General features: G+C 41.1%; 1 protein-coding gene across 15 annotated transcripts in view; it reads left to right on the top strand.

The window, feature by feature from the left end:
- Positions 1 to 18272, top strand: part of PLCB4 (phospholipase C beta 4) — a 318161-nt gene that overhangs the window by 235871 nt on the left and 64018 nt on the right. For 8 of the 15 annotated variants that reach the window (XM_065589780.1, XM_065589779.1, XM_008173713.4 and 5 more), the window contains exons 18-25: positions 1796 to 1886; positions 2857 to 2952; positions 6744 to 6844; positions 8675 to 8710; positions 10773 to 10914; positions 11595 to 11679; positions 11905 to 12029; positions 15296 to 15347. In XM_065589780.1, coding sequence (XP_065445852.1) covers positions 1796 to 1886; positions 2857 to 2952; positions 6744 to 6844; positions 8675 to 8710; positions 10773 to 10914; positions 11595 to 11679; positions 11905 to 12029; positions 15296 to 15347 — 728 coding nt within the window. Of the gene's footprint in view, positions 1 to 1795; positions 1887 to 2856; positions 2953 to 6743; positions 6845 to 8674; positions 8711 to 10772; positions 10927 to 11594; positions 11680 to 11904; positions 12030 to 15295; positions 15348 to 18272 lie in introns of all 15 variants that reach the window. The other 7 variants (XM_024110413.3, XM_024110408.3, XM_024110392.3 and 4 more) reach the window with 1 other exon arrangement.

Here is an 18272-nt window from a genome sequence, read left to right as displayed (position 1 = left end):
AGAACTACGTTTTGCTCCTGCGTATGCTACTGTTCTGTGGCATTACCACTGTCACTTCATTGTTCTCTCTGCCTCAGTTTCCCCTCCCACTCTGTGTCTTGTCGATTTAGATTGTAATTTCTACAGGGGAGAGACTCCTTTTCTATTTACTGTACAGTGCTCAGATGATAAATGCTTTATTTTAAAGCTATGTAACCTCTTCCTGCTCTGTTTTCTCCATTTGTAAAGTGAGGATGATGATACTTTCCTGCCACACTCTTGCATTGTGTTCATTAATTTTTGTGAAATGTTTTGTGATCATCAAACAATAAGTATTTTGTAAAATATTATTATTACCGATTAATTTTTGAGGTATTTTTCTTCTGGATGGCAGTCAGGCAGCACACCCATTCTGCCGCTTATGAAAGCTATGAGCAGCAGAGAGAACATAATAGAGCAGAATTCAGTTTTTAGATGATTTGATAAATAATAACAGCAGTCTCTCTTACCAATGTAGGTATACGGTTTTTATCAGCATGTTCTCTTTTTTAGAATTTAGCAAACCTTAATGTGAGGTGGAAATAATAGATGTCTAAACGTGTTATGCTAAAAGGGGCAAGAGTAGCGATTAAGCAAGACTGCAAGATAGGTAAACAAAATTAAAGGACTGCACATTAGCTGTGCTTTTAAATCCAGAATGTGGCTAACTTAAGATCGGGAAAAAGAAGAACAGGAGGACTTGTGGCACCTTAGAGACTAACAAATTTGGGTTGATGGATTTCCACTCCATACGGCTAAATGCAGTGCCTTGCATAATGAAAAGTCAGAGTAGCAGCCGTGTTAGTCTGTATCCGCAAAAAGAAGAACAGGAGGTGCCACAAGTCCTCCTGTTCTTCTTTTTGCGGATACAGACTAACACGGCTGCTACTCTGAAACTTAAGATCGGGAGGTTCTCAAACATCGTCCCTCAAAATAATCTGATAATACTGAACGGAACAGAGCGAAAAAGAGGGACATTCTTACCTGAACACACAGAGATTGTTAAAGAGCTGATATGAACCTTTTATTTTTAATATTTTATTGATGCTACATAAAATCCTGAGCAGAAGAAGAAAAGAAACGAATGACTTTTTCAGTGTCCTTGCCTCCCTGTTGATATTTTAATGTAACTGTTGTTTTTATTCTGATGTATTCAGAGCTTTTTGTGTGTGGCTCATTACAGGAATATGAGACAATAAGGAGTTTACAATATACAGGTCAAATGATCCCATCAGCTTCCATGAGCAGAGAGGGATGGGATCCCATGCTTCCCATTTGGAGGGAGGGGATGGCCGCAGAGGAAGTGGAAGTCCTCTTGCCCTGACTGCACAACAGCCCTTCCGTGGTTCTGCTTAGTCAGGGTTTGTCTCGACAACTGGGGTAAGTCAACCTAAGTTACGCTACTCCAGCTATGTGAATAACTTAGCTGGAGTCGACATAGTCTAGGTCGACTTACCACGGTGTCTTCACTGCGCAGTGTCAACGGTAGATGCTCTCCTGTCGACTTACCTTAATCTTCTCGGGGAGCTGGAATACCGGGGTTGACTGGAGAGCGCTCTGCCGTTGATTTAGCGGGTCTTCACTAGACCCGCTAAATCAACCCCGGCTGCATTGATTGCAGCAGCGTCGATCTCCCCATAGTGAAGACCAGCCCTCAGTGTCCCTTGCTCAGACTGGTCCTAAAGTCACAATCCAGCCCAAAACGTGTGGTCAGAGAGGTTAAATGAGAATATCATTGCAAATCATGCTCAATAAGCCTTTCTCTCCATTTTTGTAGCTTGAACCAGGAAGACCCTTACCATCCCCTAATGATCTCAAAAGAAAGATACTCATAAAAAACAAGAGGCTGAAACCTGAAGTGGAAAAAAGTAAGTAAAGTTCATTGAACCTTTAAATCAATACAAAAGTATGCACTTTAGATAACTGAATAATGTTTTACCAAACTTTCCAAAATGATGAATATACTGTATATTCACTATGCATGACATTTTGTTTTCACTTGTGTTTCATATCAATGACAAAGTTTTGCCCTCTGTATAAATGTGTAGAAATTATAAATACTTATAACTTGAAATGGAATTCTGGGTCCTAATCTGTGCTGTCCACGCTAAAATGTAACACAGATGGAATCTCTCATAGAGCAGGTGTGCTGTCATCATTGTGTTTTCCACATCTGCCAGGATGAACTAAAACTGGAAATGGAATTTCAGATGACTCTTCTTTTCTTGCCAATCCTGGTATTCTTCTGCCGTGCATGAATAATGATGTTGGGGTAGTCATGGTTCCATACTGATTGGCCCTGGACCTTCTCCCATTGAAGACAGTGGCTAAACTCCCATTGACTTTAGGATTGTCTCATACGGTGCAACTTACAAGCACAATTCAGAAATAACATAAGAGTCCTGCGCTATATTGAGGTAAAATTCCCATTCCAATATGGAATGTATCAGGCCGTGAAAGTGAACAGCCATCTGTTACCCAGGACTTGCCCGCGGCAGCAATGTGTTTGATCCAAAGGCTCTTGTAGTCCCTGGGAAAGATGCCCCTGATAGTTTTTATTTTTAATCCAGCATTGGTAATAACTGTTTTATCAAACTATCCCTAACAACAACGGGTCTCAAGTCCTTTTGTAAACCTTTGCTGCTGACAGCAGACCTGAGCCTAAGACAGGTACTGAGCGCCCACCACTCCTATTAAATTCAAGCCCCTGTCAGAATCAGGCCCTAGTTATTTAGCATTTTCTTCATGTAATTTGAGTTAAAATATTTAATTTTGGATACAAACCATTTGTTACATGGCGAACGTTTATTTTCTCTCTGTTTTTTGTTTTTTAAATAGAACAGCTTGAGGCACTGAAAAGTATGATGGAGGCTGGGGAAACAGCTGCTCCTGTCAATATCCTAGAGGATGACAATGAAGAAGAAATAGAAAGTGGTGAGGATTTTATAAGTGATGCTTCTCGGGAGTTGCTTGCACGCTGGAAAAGGAGGGAGGAGTACAGATAGACATTTGCTACTGAACCTCAGTAGAAGCCTTTTAATATAACTGCTTCACGTTAACGTGACGTATCCTCACAAGCACTGTCTTTATAGGCTTCCCACTTGTAACGTAAACTTATAAGTACGTTTTTTGGTTAGATTTTAAATAGTGACTCTGTGAACTTGAAGCCCACGTAAAATTAAATAAATGAAAATGTTGCAAAGCAAATTAGACCATTAGCAAAAGAAGTTGCATTAACCCTTTCATGTCTCATCTTTCGTCGCACCGGCTGTGCTGCTGTTGCCCTTGGAACATGGTTCTGCTTTTGATCCCATTTTTATTTTGTTGATTTGTTTCTTTGCAATTTATCTCTGGGATAACCCTTTGAGATATCTGGGGTGAGGGGTTGCATACAGGGGTAGGATAACACAAAAGCAAAACTACACCGCGGAAAAGCAGAGATGAAAAGTGCGGCAGAAGAAGAAAAGCAGAATGAAGTTGTGAAGATATGTATTGCAGTTGCATCTGCATAGATGGTCAAGTCACATGTGTTAGTCTAAGTAGTTGAGAGAAGAGCATTGTGCAAAGTCCAGGAGGAAACCACGGAGCCCTTGCCAGTGAATGCAGTCTACAGGAATGTGACCTACATCTTTTAATTGGCCTCAGTGTCAAAGGGGGGGAGTCACAAAGACCCTATTTATAGCCATTAACAGCCCATCTGATCACTCTCCATCCGAAGTGATTGAGCTTTACCTATAGAAGTTGTGGAAGGTCAAAACCAAGGTGCTGGACTATTATATCTGTTATGAGATAGGCATTGACTGCATTTGAATATTGTTCTTTCTACCTAGTTCACCACCTGGAGGTGATATCAGGAATTGTCCAAACAGGGTACCTTGAACCCAAATAATGGGTCAGTGGATTAAACACATCTTTAAACGGGGGGGGGGGCGCAGCAGGAGCAGGGGGAGATAGAAATGGTAGACTAGGATCTGCAACATTTTTATACAATTATGGGAGCTGATTTGTATTTCTTCCTCAGCTAAATTATGCTTTCTATGCAAAAAATCCTGTCAGTATCCCTTGAAACTGCTAGTTTAATTTTTCAATTAATTTATAAGCACTACAAAAGAAGCTATTTCTCCCATGTACTGAACATCAATCTTTTCTAACGTATTGGTTTGAATTTGTCCATCTATGTATTAATATCTCTCTTCACACATACAATGTTGTGCCAATGCAGTCGGGAAATGCTTTGGATCCACGTCATTCCTGGCTGGCGAAGGCCAGTGGGGGAAATACTGGGCCCATTGCTTATGGGATTGTCATTGCCTCTCTTAGAGAGGGCAAACTGGTTGTTGCTTTGAAGGAAGCAATAGTGCAGCCTTTAGTCATGTGTTCATTGCTGGATGCTGGCAATCTAGCTAATCATTGATGAGTACTGAATCTTCTCTTCCCTGCTTGGGCACGTTTAGCGGAGACGATTGTGGTAAGACAATTTTCACAGTATCTAGATGCTGCTAATCTCCTTGACCCCGTCAATCTGGGTAGGAGTTATCTTTGACAAAGAGACGGCATTGGTCATGCTTGTCAGTTATCTCCTTCTAGTGATCGATGAAGACTAGGTCCTTGTCTACACTACCGCTTAAGTCAATGTAAGTTATGTCACTCAGGGGTGTAAAAAACCCACCCTCCTGAGCAACATAACTGACTTAGGGTGGTGTAGACACCGTGTTATGTCGGCAGGATACGCTCCCCCATTGACGTAGCTTCCGCCCCTCATTGAGGTGGGAAAACTCTCCCATTGACTTATTACGTTTTCACCAGACGCACTAAATCGACACCGCTGCATTAATCACAGCGGCGCCAATTTAGCCCCGTAGTGAAGACAAGCCCTAGGTGTCCCTGGTGGTATTATTAGACCTATCGGCTGTCTTCATTACCATAGATCACAAGATGGTGTTGATTTGCCTGCAGACTCTGGTGGGAGTAGAGGCAGCTGCTGTTCGCTGGTTCCATCCCTTTCTCTTGGAGAGATCTCAATGGGTAGCTGTGGACATTTGCTCTTCTTTTGAAGCTCTCAAAAGCAGGGTGCTGTACAGTGCCATTCCATCACCTGGTCTGTTCAACCTGTATCTGGGGCTGATTGGAGGGTTAGTCGCAAGGTGCTGGGTGTGTTGTCCTCAGTAGGCTAATGACACCCAACTGTGTGTGTCTGTCTCATCCAACTTGAACGATGCGGTTCAGTGCCTCAGCCCGTGTCTAGCTGAGTTTGGAGCATGGATCAGAGTGAGCCAGTTGAAGTTCATCCCAGACAAGACTGAGGCAATGAGGCTGCCAGGGAAAGCAGCCGGAGGAGATGGCAGAGGTAATATCCGCCTCTTAGGCTGAGACAGTACATCTGCCACTAGTTACTTGTGTTTGCAACTCAGAGGTGATCCTAGACCATCAGCTGCTGTGTGACATTCATATTACAGCAGTGACCCAATCCACTTTTACCATCTGCACCTGGTTAGGAGGCTGCAAATGTGGATGTGGACCTTGTCGGTGTTACCTGTTTTTGTTACCTCGCAATTGGACGGTTGCAATGCACTCTACGTGGGGCTGCACCTTTAAATCGTTTGGAGACTGAAGATGGTGCAGAGCGCTGTGGCTCACTTATTCAGCGGGGCATCATGTGGGGAGTTTCTGACATCAAGATCTGCACTGGCTGCCCATTGGTCTCTAGGTTGAGTTTATGGTGTTGGATTATGACCACCTGTAAAGTCCTACATTTCCCATTGACTGGCCCATGTGAGGGACCATCTCTCTCCCCATGCCACAGCTGCCTTCAGCAAGATGCTTGAGCTAGACTCCCCTTGTTATAAAAGAGAAAGGCTGGTTGTCCATGCATTCTCCGTGAGAGGTCGGGAGTCTGGAACTTGCTCCCTCACTCAGTCTGAAGTATCCCAGATCTGGTGACCTGCCAGCCGTGCCGCAAAAGACACCTGTTCAGCAGGGTTTTGGAGTGGGCTGAGGGTGTTTCCTAGATGACGAAGGGGTGGAAAGAATGTTCTGTAACTGGCTGGCTGGGATCCTGTTGAAATGATTGCTGTAATGTTGCTGGATTTTACTGTATTAGTAATTATGTGTTAGGGCACTTAGAGGCTTGGATAGACATCTTTTTTAATTATTTAAATCTAAGTAGATAAATACATTTTAAAATAGCCTGTACATAAGAGACCATATTGGCTCCTTTGAAGCCACTAACAATTTGTTAAAATAAATGAAAGAGATCCATGTATAAAAGAGAATGGATAAAAGGAAAGAGAATGGGTGTAGGCTTATGAGAACTCAGATGGTGGCACCAAAACTTTTGAATTTATAATTAAAGAGCCCTGGCTTCATTTCATTTTTGTTACCCCAGGTCCACGATTTTTACATTTTCCTATGACAAATTCATGAATTTTCCAAGAATATGCTAAACTTATCTCTCAGTATCTACGTCTGATCCACAGATTTATTCTTACACACCGTTTTACTGAATGGAGGTTAGTATTTACTAGATAAAAGCTAGTAAACCGAGGAATCTGAGGGACTTCTTTTAAACACCCACTACTTGTTGGAAATCTTTCTACCTCCTTAGTTTTACTCGCTTTAGAAAATGAGCCAATTCACAGTGGTGTGATGGTTTTTGAACTGGTTCCACAAAAATATCCGCTGCTATGTTTTTCATGCTCATTTCCTTCCTTTTCACTGTTGTGTAGCTGATCAAGAAGAAGAAGCCCATCCAGAATTAAAATTTGGAACTGAGCTTTCTGCAGATGACTTGAGTCAAAAAGAAGCTGTTGCCAATAGTGTCAAAAAGGTAGGCTTGCTTCTGACCTATATTCTCTTGGAAGATTTTTCCCTGGAGATGGCTGGGAAAGACCTTTCATTTTGCGGAAGGATCACACTATGTGTTAGTTATAGGAGAAAATACAGTATGAATCACACAGGGATTTTTCCAGCAGAACTGCTGACACTTAAATTCGTGGTGATATAAAATTTAACAAGCCAAAACCTGCTGTGCTTATTCAATCAAAACTCCTATTGTGGCAAATGAGAGCTATATCTGGGAAATCACTGTGCACAGACTACAGGTTTTGGCCAAAAATTGTTAGACACGGCTGCAAACAGTTTCCTTCCTACATAACAGTACCTGGCTGTGAATTGTGTGTCACAATTTAAGAGCCGTACTATGGGGTGAATATCAGCTTCGTTGCTCCGGAACTACTGCTGGCGTGGCCTCAGCCCATTTCTTACCTGAGTTATTTTTGTGCCGGGCTCTCTGAACAGCAGACACCCACTACTACTTGCTGTGCATTTATGAAACAGTGAAATAGATCAGGTAGCAGGAAAATACTCGCAGTTGGAGAGGATAACACTGGGATCTCAGAGAGCAGACTGGGCACAAGGTCTTATTCTTCCACTGGTACTTATCATAGAATATTAGAGTTGGAAGGGACCTCAGGAGGTCATCTAGTCCAATCTCCAGCTCAAAGCAGGACCAACCCCAACTAAATCATCCCAGCCAGGGCTTTGTCAAGCCGGGTCTTAAAAACCTCTAAGGATGGAGATTCCACCACCTTATCGTAGTGGTTTGACATTCTGTACTTGGTAAGCGAACATTACTTGGTATAGCGCTTGTCCATAACTAGATACAGTACAGTGGAATTGAAAATTAAGCTATGCTGGCTCCCAAGGCACCAGAGCCTGCTTGCCACTGAGGTACCGTAGCATTCTCCTCTGTCATTGAAGCATTCTGCCCTTCTTCTCTCCTGCATGGCTTGCTGTGGCTCGTTTGAGATAAAAATATCGATTGGTGAAGTTCTCCTTGCTGTACAAACTGCCTTTCACAACCTGTCCCTCAACAGCAGTATCACACATAATCAGAGCTGCCTGCTTGCTTTGTCTTTGATTCAGCATCCTGGCTTCTTCAGGACCTTTTACAGAGCTTCCGAATGACCTGCAGATTTTCCTTCTCTGCTGTAGGGCTGTTTTGCTTATTGAACTAGCAGGCCCCCAACTGCCCTATTGGTTACTCCGAGTGGTCAGCCATCCTCTGCATGAGCCCCTCTTTGCTCCCTCATTGATCTATGGCTTGACAGTAAATCGTGATTCTCTCTGTACATACATTGAGAGCCAAGTCACTATTTTCCTAAGGTTCTCAGTGGTAGCGGCTTATAACTGAAGGAAGAAACCACAGGGAGTCACTCAGTGAATGGAACTCTAGTGGCAAGTAACCTTGCAGTCTCTTGGGGCAGGTAGAAGCATTCGTCCACATTTGGACATTTACAGCAGGTAGCACAGAGCAGCTGCAATCCTTGTATCTTCAAACGCCCTCAAAGTCTGGACACCCTGAATATAGGATGGCAAATGATCTTTCATGTGTGCGCACTCTCTCCCCACGAGCTTTTGGCTATTCCCCGCATGATACTCCTTTAACCAGTGCTAGCAGCTGTATCGTTCCACCCCTTTTGAATTTGAAAGATACTGCAAACCTTTGAGAGTTAAATGATAGATGAACCATATAATCAATTGGAAGGGGATATACTTTTTGCCAAATGCATTAACCATTTGAGGGTTTTCTTTTATAACTAGGAGTGTTTCATATTACAATTTCTTTGGGTAATGTGTATATATATTTTTTCCTTAGGCTCTGGAAGATTCTGAACAAGAAAACAATAAAAAGGTGACACATAGGATGTTATGTAGTTTCTATTATATTTCTTTATATATAAACATTTTTATCTACAATACATTCATAATTGTATAACTATTTTACACTCTATTTCTTTGCACCTTGTGGCTCCTTTCTCCTTGTAATGATGGCCAATAAATTGCAGTTCCATCTTCCCCACTCCCCTTATTCACAGGATTTTGGGGGAAATCAGTGGGATAATATTAATGGGGGAAAAACAGGGATGCATCACCTGCCCTCACTTAGAAATATCTGATCCCAGTAGAAACAACTACACCCCAGTCTCACGTGCCTGGGAACGTGATTCCTTAAAACGGATTGACAGAAATCACGCCAACTTTTTTCCAACTCCCTTCATCCTGCTCCACTTTATTTATCTCTCTTTCTCTTTGTTTTTTCTTTTTCTTTCCCTTGGGATTTGTGCATTTATCTTCCTCCAAGAATATCTTCTGTTAGTCTCACACCCTCCCTCCCGCCTCCTACTTGTCTCCATGCATTCTTCCTTTCTGTCATTTAAAACCGTTCCTGACCACACTTTGTTTCAGTCTCCTCTGCTTTTTAGGGGGGTTCTGCTTCTTTTCTTGAGATGCAGGTCTACAGGGATCCTACTTTTTTTTCATCCTTAACTCACTTCAGCACCCTACAAAGGCCATGTATTGTGGTAACCATTCCTTCAGCTCAGGGGGGATGGCTGTAAGTGGCATCCCAGCCTCTTATTCCCAAATCCTACAATCCTGTTTTAAAAGCCTAGATCCCCTGCTGTGGATATTGTAATGAGAGTCAGACCTTTTAGTCTACAAATTATGTGTAAGTGAATATATTAAAGTTAATAATCAGTAGATTGCCTTGGTACATCCTCAACTAGGAGGACTCTTGTGTCATTAGAGTATTGTATGGTTATAGTCCTGGGGCCCTGTTCTCCTGTAGTAGGATACAAACTCTCATTGATTTCCATCCCAGTGCATTTTTTCATTTATACACTTTAGGACCAAGGTTGTGAAAAGTGACTGGTGATTTTGGGTGGCCAGCTTTGGACACCTTGAAAGGGCCTGATTTTCAGAGGATAGGTGCTCATCATTTGCTGAAAATCAGGCTTCCTTAAAACGTCTCAAATTGGCCTCCCACAAATTGAGACATCCAAAATTACTAATCAAGTCTGAAAAATCATGGCCTGCAGATCTAAAGAAGTTTGTTTTAATTTGTAGTCAGCAGACTGATAAAAATTAACCTGATAACAAAAAATGCATGATGATAAAGTCATATTTCTGCACTGTTACGGAATGTCAGTGTTAGTGTTTTACATGTCAAGAGCTCAGTCTTGCAAGCCCCACTGCATGTGGAACATTCATTGACTTTCCCGTGGACCGCTTGTGGGATTGGGCCCTACTAACAATGGTAAAATTAAGTATTGGTCTGGTTATATGGACCATGGAAAATTTAATTTAAGTGTGAACTGCAAACCAGACAACATGGGCTTCACCATGGTCACTCAACTCCCCCAGGCAATCAGTGACTGACAGGTAATGCCCTTCCTTGTCAGCCTAAGAGGTTGTCTACACTATAGAGACAACCGATGCCAATAAGACAGGGCGTTATCCCACAGCATTGTTCAGTCCCCTTTGACTTTTTTTTAATCAATATCATGGATTCTAATTTGTTTTACTAACATCTTATAATATTGCTCACTAATTCGGAGATCGAACCTCATACATGATGCCCATTAACATTGAGTCAAGTATCAGAGGGGTAGCCATGTTAGTCTGAATCTTTAAAAAGCAACAGAGGGTCCTGTGGCACCTTTAAGACTAACAAAAGTATTGGAGCATAAGCTTTCTTGGGTGAATGCCCACTTCATCAGACGCAACATTGAGTGTTCTGCATATATCAATAACGGAATAGACCCTAACTGCAGCATTGAGGTTCCAACTTTTTTGTGTCACTATGTGTCTATTTTAATTTCTGGAGACAAGGCATCATTTTTTACGTCGTGTTGAAAACTCCAACAAGTGCAAAAAAAAAGTGATTGTGGATATACTTTTAAATGTGCTTTCAGGGTATAGTAACTGTTGAAGATGAACAAGCATGGATGGCCTCTTACAAATATGTGGGTGCTACAACCAATATACATCCATATTTATCAACAATGATCAACTATGCTCAGCCCGTAAAGTTTCAAGGTTTCCATGTAGCAGAAGGTAACATAAAAGGTTGAATGAAACAACAGTATTTGTCTTCTTACTTCTACTTAGTTTCGTGTAATGATTCTTATATCCAATTTGCTATTTTTAGAATCGGTTTAAAATTCTTGTTGTAGTTTAGTTAACTCCATTTGTCTGGTATTTACAGAACACTTACCTGGAATATAGAATGAACTTGTTATTCCATTTGTCATCCACAGGGAGGCACTGAATTATTAGGAGTATGTTAAGTTAACATATTGTACCTCATTGCAAAGAATAGATCATGGTAGATCTACTGCTTTTTTCTCTTTCAGTAACGTAGGATAAATGTGATTGTCACAAAGGTCAACAGTTTGCTTATTGTGATATATATATAATACCCTAAAACATGTACTATATTACTTTCTAGTATCTAGTTATACCACTCATGCTCTTTACGTAATTGAAATGTTTTCATAAATATAAAAGCCAAGTTTTAATGGCTCACAAGAATGGTCTTATAGAGAAGAGAATGACAAATAAGAAAACATCCGTTAAGATTATTTCAAATGTAATTTGGTTCTGTAAAATGGCAGGTAGTAGAAAAACAAAGAGATCTATGTTACTGCATTGCATAGTATTTATTGCATGGTTTTGTATTTTGCTCCATTTTATACTCCGTATTTTAAAATGAATTTTACTTCTTATTGTTCTAGAACGCAATATTCATTACAATATGTCCTCTTTTAATGAATCAGTTGGACTAGGGTATTTGAAGACGCATGCAATTGAATTTGTGAAGTATCCTTCTATTAAAAGTAGAATACCGAATACCAGTTCTGTTTTTGGTTAGCCAGTAGATGTCTGTCCTATATACAAGAATCATTTAGTTGTAATTTTATAATATATTGTCCACGCGGAAGCGTGGAAAATAGGATACATCATATAAGAAATAATAATGGTATGAGTAAATGATCTTAAGTCTCTATGTTGTTTTTATTTTGTTTTCCTTAACGTGTTACATAGTTATAATAAACGACAAATGAGTCGAATATACCCCAAGGGAGGCCGAGTGGATTCCAGTAATTACATGCCTCAAATTTTCTGGAACGCTGGCTGCCAGATGGTCTCACTGAACTTTCAGACCCCAGGTAGGCAGTGATGTCCAGTGAACCTAAATTCCAGAGAAAGGCTTGGGCAGGAACACTCAGACAGATGCCACAGACTTCCTCCTGGCATTTTTTGAGGAAACAGACATATGGCTAAACGCTATGATGATGTGTATGGAATCATGGAAGCATAAGACAAGGAAGAATTGTTTTGAAAAATGCATGGAAGAAAATTCAGTCTCCTTTTAGTTGCAAAATTAATTAGCAAGACACTTTAGGCTCTCAAATAAATGTAATAGTGATATAATTTTTACTTCTAAAATAATCACCCTCTTCACAAAAGTCCTATCTTTGCAACAACCAAATGTACAGCTTCCATAGAGAACATTACATTGGAGGAACACACCGGATAACATAGTAAATAATAATAATTACATGTCAGCTATATTTCTAGACCAGTTAGCAATTACTGGCAAATCTCATTGTTAGCACTGGGAAATGGGATAGGCTTTGGGGGGATGGGTAGCTCAGTGGTTTGAGCATTGGCCTGCTAAACCCAGGGTTGTGAGTTCAATCCTTGAGGGGGCCATTTAGGAATTTGCAGCAAAAATCTGTCTGGGGATTGCTCCTGCTTTGAGCAGGGGTTAGACTAAATGACCTCCTGAGGTCCCTTCCAACCCTGATATTCTATGCAAGCCACTTAGGCTGGTGACAGGCAGACACATTGGGAGTTTACATGGTTTTCTCCTATGCTGAGGGATAACTGGTTTACCCTTTTGGCAGGGGAAAAACACATAATTATTAGTTTTTGCACTGAATCAAGAAAAATATTTGGCTGTACATGCCAGACCAATTTTTCCAGTGTCATCTTCTAACCTGTGGGGAAATAGAACAGGGGGGCCTTCCTTTTGATAGCCAGAGCTTTGAATCTGAAGGCCCCGAAATAAACCCTCTAGCAGAGATCTGTTATGCTGATGGCCTTTATACAAAGTAGTACAGGCCTTAGCATGAGCAAGACTGAACAACATGGTTGTCTGCCAAACTCGGACAAGGGTAGTGACCAGAGGAGAGGGGGGAAAGTAAAAACCCAGAATGATGCTAAAAGCTATAGCAAAAACTGCTTTAGCAACATAATAACCGCAAGTTTATGAAACCGCTCAAAAAATAGAATATCTGCTTACATTAAGAAATTGCTTTTGCAAAAGAGTTAATCATTCTTGCAGTTGCAAGCTATCTGCAAATATTTTCCAGTTCCAGCTATCTGCAAATTAACCAATCATAGACCTTCTTTTAGCGTCCTATAAACCCCCCATCCCCCACCCCTAACCAAAAAACCCCGGAAAATAACATGTGCCTTGCCGAGAAATGTACCCAAACTGATGCCAAGTACCACCCCTGGGGAAAACCACCAAGCGCCCCTCTACCCAAATAAACACCCACTTCTCGGAAAATAATGAGGAAGGTACCGGGAGGGGGGGGGACTGACCCCAACCCCAGTTTCTTAACTCATGACCCCAGTTTCTTAACTCATGACGTATTGTCTGTACTTTGCTTGCGGTTTAATTAAATAAAAACCCGCCTGCGAGCGGCCCTCGGGGTGTCAGTTTTCGAACTGCACCCCAAACGCGTTTGGTACGTATTGCAATAAAGGCCTCAGGCTCTGAGTCTGTAAATTAAAATCAGTGCGTGGGTAATTCTTTCCACGACAAACCTAAAGGGCTATTGTTCTTATTTTTTCCCTTTGGTGATGTGCTCAGTGCCCCAGAAAGTCCTAATGATCATATCCATTTTTCCTCTGCGACTCCTCTTCCACAAAGCTCTGCATCACTGCCATCATTGACTTCTAGCTGAGAGAGACTAGAGAGAGCTGCACTGAGACATACAAGTGTTGCTTGTAAATCAGTCCGGAAGGGGACACAGTGTGGGGGTAAAGGAAGCAGTGCAAATTTCATCCTTCTCCCTGGGTCTGCACCCATCCCCTCACAGTATTCTCAGCCCTTTGTGTTGTAAATGATTACTATGGGGGGAGGCGGGGGCGGGAAAGCAGCGTTGCTCTGTTAAGTGTTCTGTCAGAAGGCCGCACTGAGAGCCTGGAGGATAGGTGAGGGAATGGAAGTCAGCCCACTAAATAGACTTTGGAAGGCTGATGTGTTAAGCGTGGGTGCTGCCAAGTAAGGAAATTGCTAGTATGTGTGCATTCAAAATCGCATATTTTTATGTTGTGGAGGCAATTTAGTTTTGTTTCTGATGTGCATTCTGGGAACTCTGTGGGCGAAAGGAGGCCAGAGTTATCACTAAAAATAGGAGGGAAGTTCTTCATAGGCCAAGTGTGTTTGGAAATTTGAAGGAAAAATTTGTGTTAGTAAATTTTAGGTTTTTTTTTTTTAATGTATTTACTGGCTGTGTCTGTAGATATATGTGCAGTATGTGACAGGCGGAGACGAGTAAGATGAAAAGGGAAAGTCTATAAAGCAGTGGTCCATCCAGTTATAATGTATGGTGCTGAGAGTTGGGCAGCAAAGAAGACACATGAGCAAATGATCTGCTCTACGGAAATGCAAATGTTGGGATCTGTGAGTGATGTAAGCAAGAAAGACCACATGAGGAATGTATATGTTAGAGACATGCACAAAGTAACATCCATAATCAAAAAAATGAGGGAATGCAGGCTCAGATGGCTTGGTCATGTAAAGCACAGTTCTGACAAATATGTGGGTAAGAATCCAACAGATTAAGATTGAAGACAACTGACAGTGAGGCCAACCCAGTAAGGTAGGATTTCATAAAGGAAGACCTATTAGCATGTGATGTGATAGACTATATGGCATTGAACAGAGGACTTTGGAGGAGAGGACTTGTAAGACCCATTTGATGTGATTAACACAAAGAAGATCTGTGGATAGGCGCTCTATAAATGAATTGAATAATATTCAGACTTTTCAATAAGCATCTGAGCTGAAAATAGTTCCTGTTGTCTCTATGGCCCCGATCCTGTAAACTGATCCATGCAGGCAAACCCTTGTGCTCATGTAGAGTCCCAGTGACTTGCAGGATCAGGGCCTAACACTTTTGTAACTATAGTCTATTTTTTTTATGCACATTAGATTTTAGCCTGGTGGGTAAAGAAAGACTTTGCCATAGTAAAGAAATCCAAAGTCTTCTAGTTGTGTGTGTAGAAATCACCTTAAGTTAAAGTGGTTATCCTTGGGCAAAAAACTGTGCATCATATTTCCCTGTGTAAAGAAGTTTGCTCTACATCTGCCTTATTCACAGAGATAAGATATTAAATTATTTTTGTCTCTTGACAGATTTAGCAATGCAATTGAATCAGGGAAAATTTGAATATAATGGATCGTGCGGGTGAGTAAAGTTATTTAAACTATGTTCACTATGTATCAGAGCACCATACTATGGTTTTTATAAAACTTTGTCACTTCTAATTATGTGTTACAAATGAAAAATCGTCTGCTAGGTATAGAATAGAGATGAGCAGAATTCCTGGGGTTGATTTATGCTTGCAAAGTAGTGTGCTTAATATACTTTTCAGCCACACTCAATTTATGAAATAAAATAGAAGAGACTTTGTGTGACAAATTATAAAGATCACGAAACAAGTGTAGGCTCAAAATTAGGTGAAGGTTTCTAATCATCAGAGGAATGACTTTCTGGAACAGCCTTTCAAGGAGAACAGTGGGGGCAAAAAACCGAACTGGCTTCAAGACTGAGTTTGATAAGTTTATGGGGGAGATGGTATAATGGGACTGCCTACAATGGCATGTGGCCCATTGGGAACTGCCAGTAGCAAAAATCCCCAATGGCTGGAGACGGGACACTAGATGGGGAGGGCTCTGAGTTACTACAGAGAATTATTTCTCAGGTCTCTGGCTGGTCTTGAATGACTGTGAAAATAAGACAATTGTCTTAGTAATAGAATTTTTGGTATTCACTACTGTAATTGTCACTATAAGATTTATATATTCATTTATCTGGTATCCTGCATGCATGTTCAGCGGTAGAGAGAATTTGCATACATCAGCCATTTTATTTGGTGGTTAGTTGAAATTCATTTGCTGTAGTGCACTTGTTATAGCCACGAAATGTTCAATATCTGTAAAAGTAGGTGATTTTACTGGTGATGTCTAATTCTGGATACTAGTGCATCCAGAAAGAGTTTGTATTAACCTAGTGTATGAAGTTTAGAAAAGGTTTTCATCTATAAAATGCGGGTAATACTATCTCCTTTCTCTCACCCATTGACTGTCTTGTCTATCTGGTTTCTGAGGAAAGGACTGTCTCTTACAATGTGACTGGGGCCCCATTTTGTTAGGGAGGGTACAAACTTGGTTGAGTCCTGCTGCCACTATCACAATACAAATAATGAATAATAAAAAATTGAAGAAAGCAGCATATAGTATTGTACTAAAGCAGTGAACAAAAATAAAATACAAAGCATGAGAATGTGTTTGGTGATTTCCCAGGAAATGGTCACGTGTCTCAGTCAAGCTTAAAACCAGTTTGTTTTTCCAAAATGGAGCAGTTGTGATCTTCTCAATAGCAACAAAAAAAGGTGGCTTAGGAGCGGACTGAAATCAGATAAACCCAAGTCAATGCTTCCCTGCTGCTCCTTTCGTATTTTTAAAACTTGTTTTACTTTCAAAAGAAATTTTCAAACAAAAAATTACCCCTGCATCAGTCATTGGCTTGAACAGTTCTGTGTGCCTCTCTGACATCTTAGAGTACCTCTATACTTACCTGTGGGTTCGGCGGTAAGCAATCGATCTTCTGGGATCGATTTATCGCGTCTTGTCTAGACGCGATAAATCGATCCCAGAAGTGCTCGCCGTCGACACCGGTACTCCTGCTCCGCGAGAGGAGTACACGGAGTCGACAGGGGAGCCTGCCTGCCGCGTGTGGACCCGCGGTAAGTACCTTGTAGTTCGAACTAAGATACTTCGACTTCAGCTACGTTATTCACGTAGCTAAAGTTGCGTATCTTAGTTCGAACTGGGGGGTTAGTGTGGACCAGCCCTTAGATACATAATGGAATATGGGATACGCCCTAGAACATTGCTAAAGTAATGTTTCTGTAATATGCATAGTACATGGAAAGTTTGATGCAGTATAAATATTTTATTGGCAGCTGTTTGGGACGGCGCCATTAGTCAGGGTTGGCAATGCATGGTCTCTCTGCTCCATCGCCCAACAGCACAATGAAAATGCACTTGCTATTTAGTCCTTTGGAACTATCCAAAGAACAAGCTTGATTTATGCACCAAACTGTTTGGAGGAAATGTGCTGGTGTTATGGAATAAAAAAATGTAACGTGTATGATATGTTCTGCTCCCTGTGCCTGTGAGTATATTGTAGATATAGTGGGCCTCCTGATTTCTTCTCTGACCTACCCCGGTGTCACACTGGTGTTACTCCATTGGCTTCAGTGAGTCACTCCAGATTTAGATCAGTGTCAGAGCACAGTCAGTCCCACTGATCCTTAACGCAGCCAATCAAGGCTAAAATGCATCCTAAAAATAGCCAATATTTCCCCTTTCACTCCAAATATCTGTTTTAAATGATTACATGGGCTTGTCATTTTTGAAAGCGACACACTCATTATATAATGCTGAGGAAAATTTCTTTCCTTAATAGAAACCAAACTTGACGTCAAAACGGGAGAGAGTGAAACTGAGATTCTTTTTGTCCTAATAGCTCCTCCAGCACCTTTTTAATTTTTCCTGATTGCAGTCTAGACCTTGATAACCATTTGTACTAATGATGCTTAGCAGAAACGGTGTTATGGGTAAAATATGAGCGTCTAACAGCTGCTATCTGTGCATAGCTGCTGAATTGGCTGGATGATTCAAGTTGCACATTTTCTTCCATTGTTGGGAGAGAATTCCCTTCATCTCTGACACAGCTGGACTCCAGAACACCGCCATTCTATTTTAAAATCCGAATCCTCATTTGTTACTCATCAGTGCACACATGGGTTTCATTGATATGTTGAGCCAGGATATAGTCCCCAGGGAGGCAGTGTAAGTGCTATTATCGCACTACCATTCACACCACTATAATTAAGTGTCCGTCAGTACTAACGTTATCAGTGCTTTTCCTCAAGGGTTTATAATTCAGATGAAGAAATCCACTTCAGGAGGTAATTTACTAAATAAATCTTGGTTGGAGTGGAGTCTGGTTCTTTAAAAAACAACTTTGAATAAAAACACTTAGTCCGGATCACCTTAGGTTTTTTTTTTTTTCCTCACAGTTGCATGAATTATAATCAGAATG

This window comes from Chrysemys picta, chromosome 3 (genome assembly GCF_011386835.1).
Source record: "Chrysemys picta bellii isolate R12L10 chromosome 3, ASM1138683v2, whole genome shotgun sequence".
Classification (NCBI taxonomy): Eukaryota; Metazoa; Chordata; order Testudines; family Emydidae; genus Chrysemys; species Chrysemys picta.
This window is presented reverse-complemented; position numbering and strand designations above follow the sequence as displayed.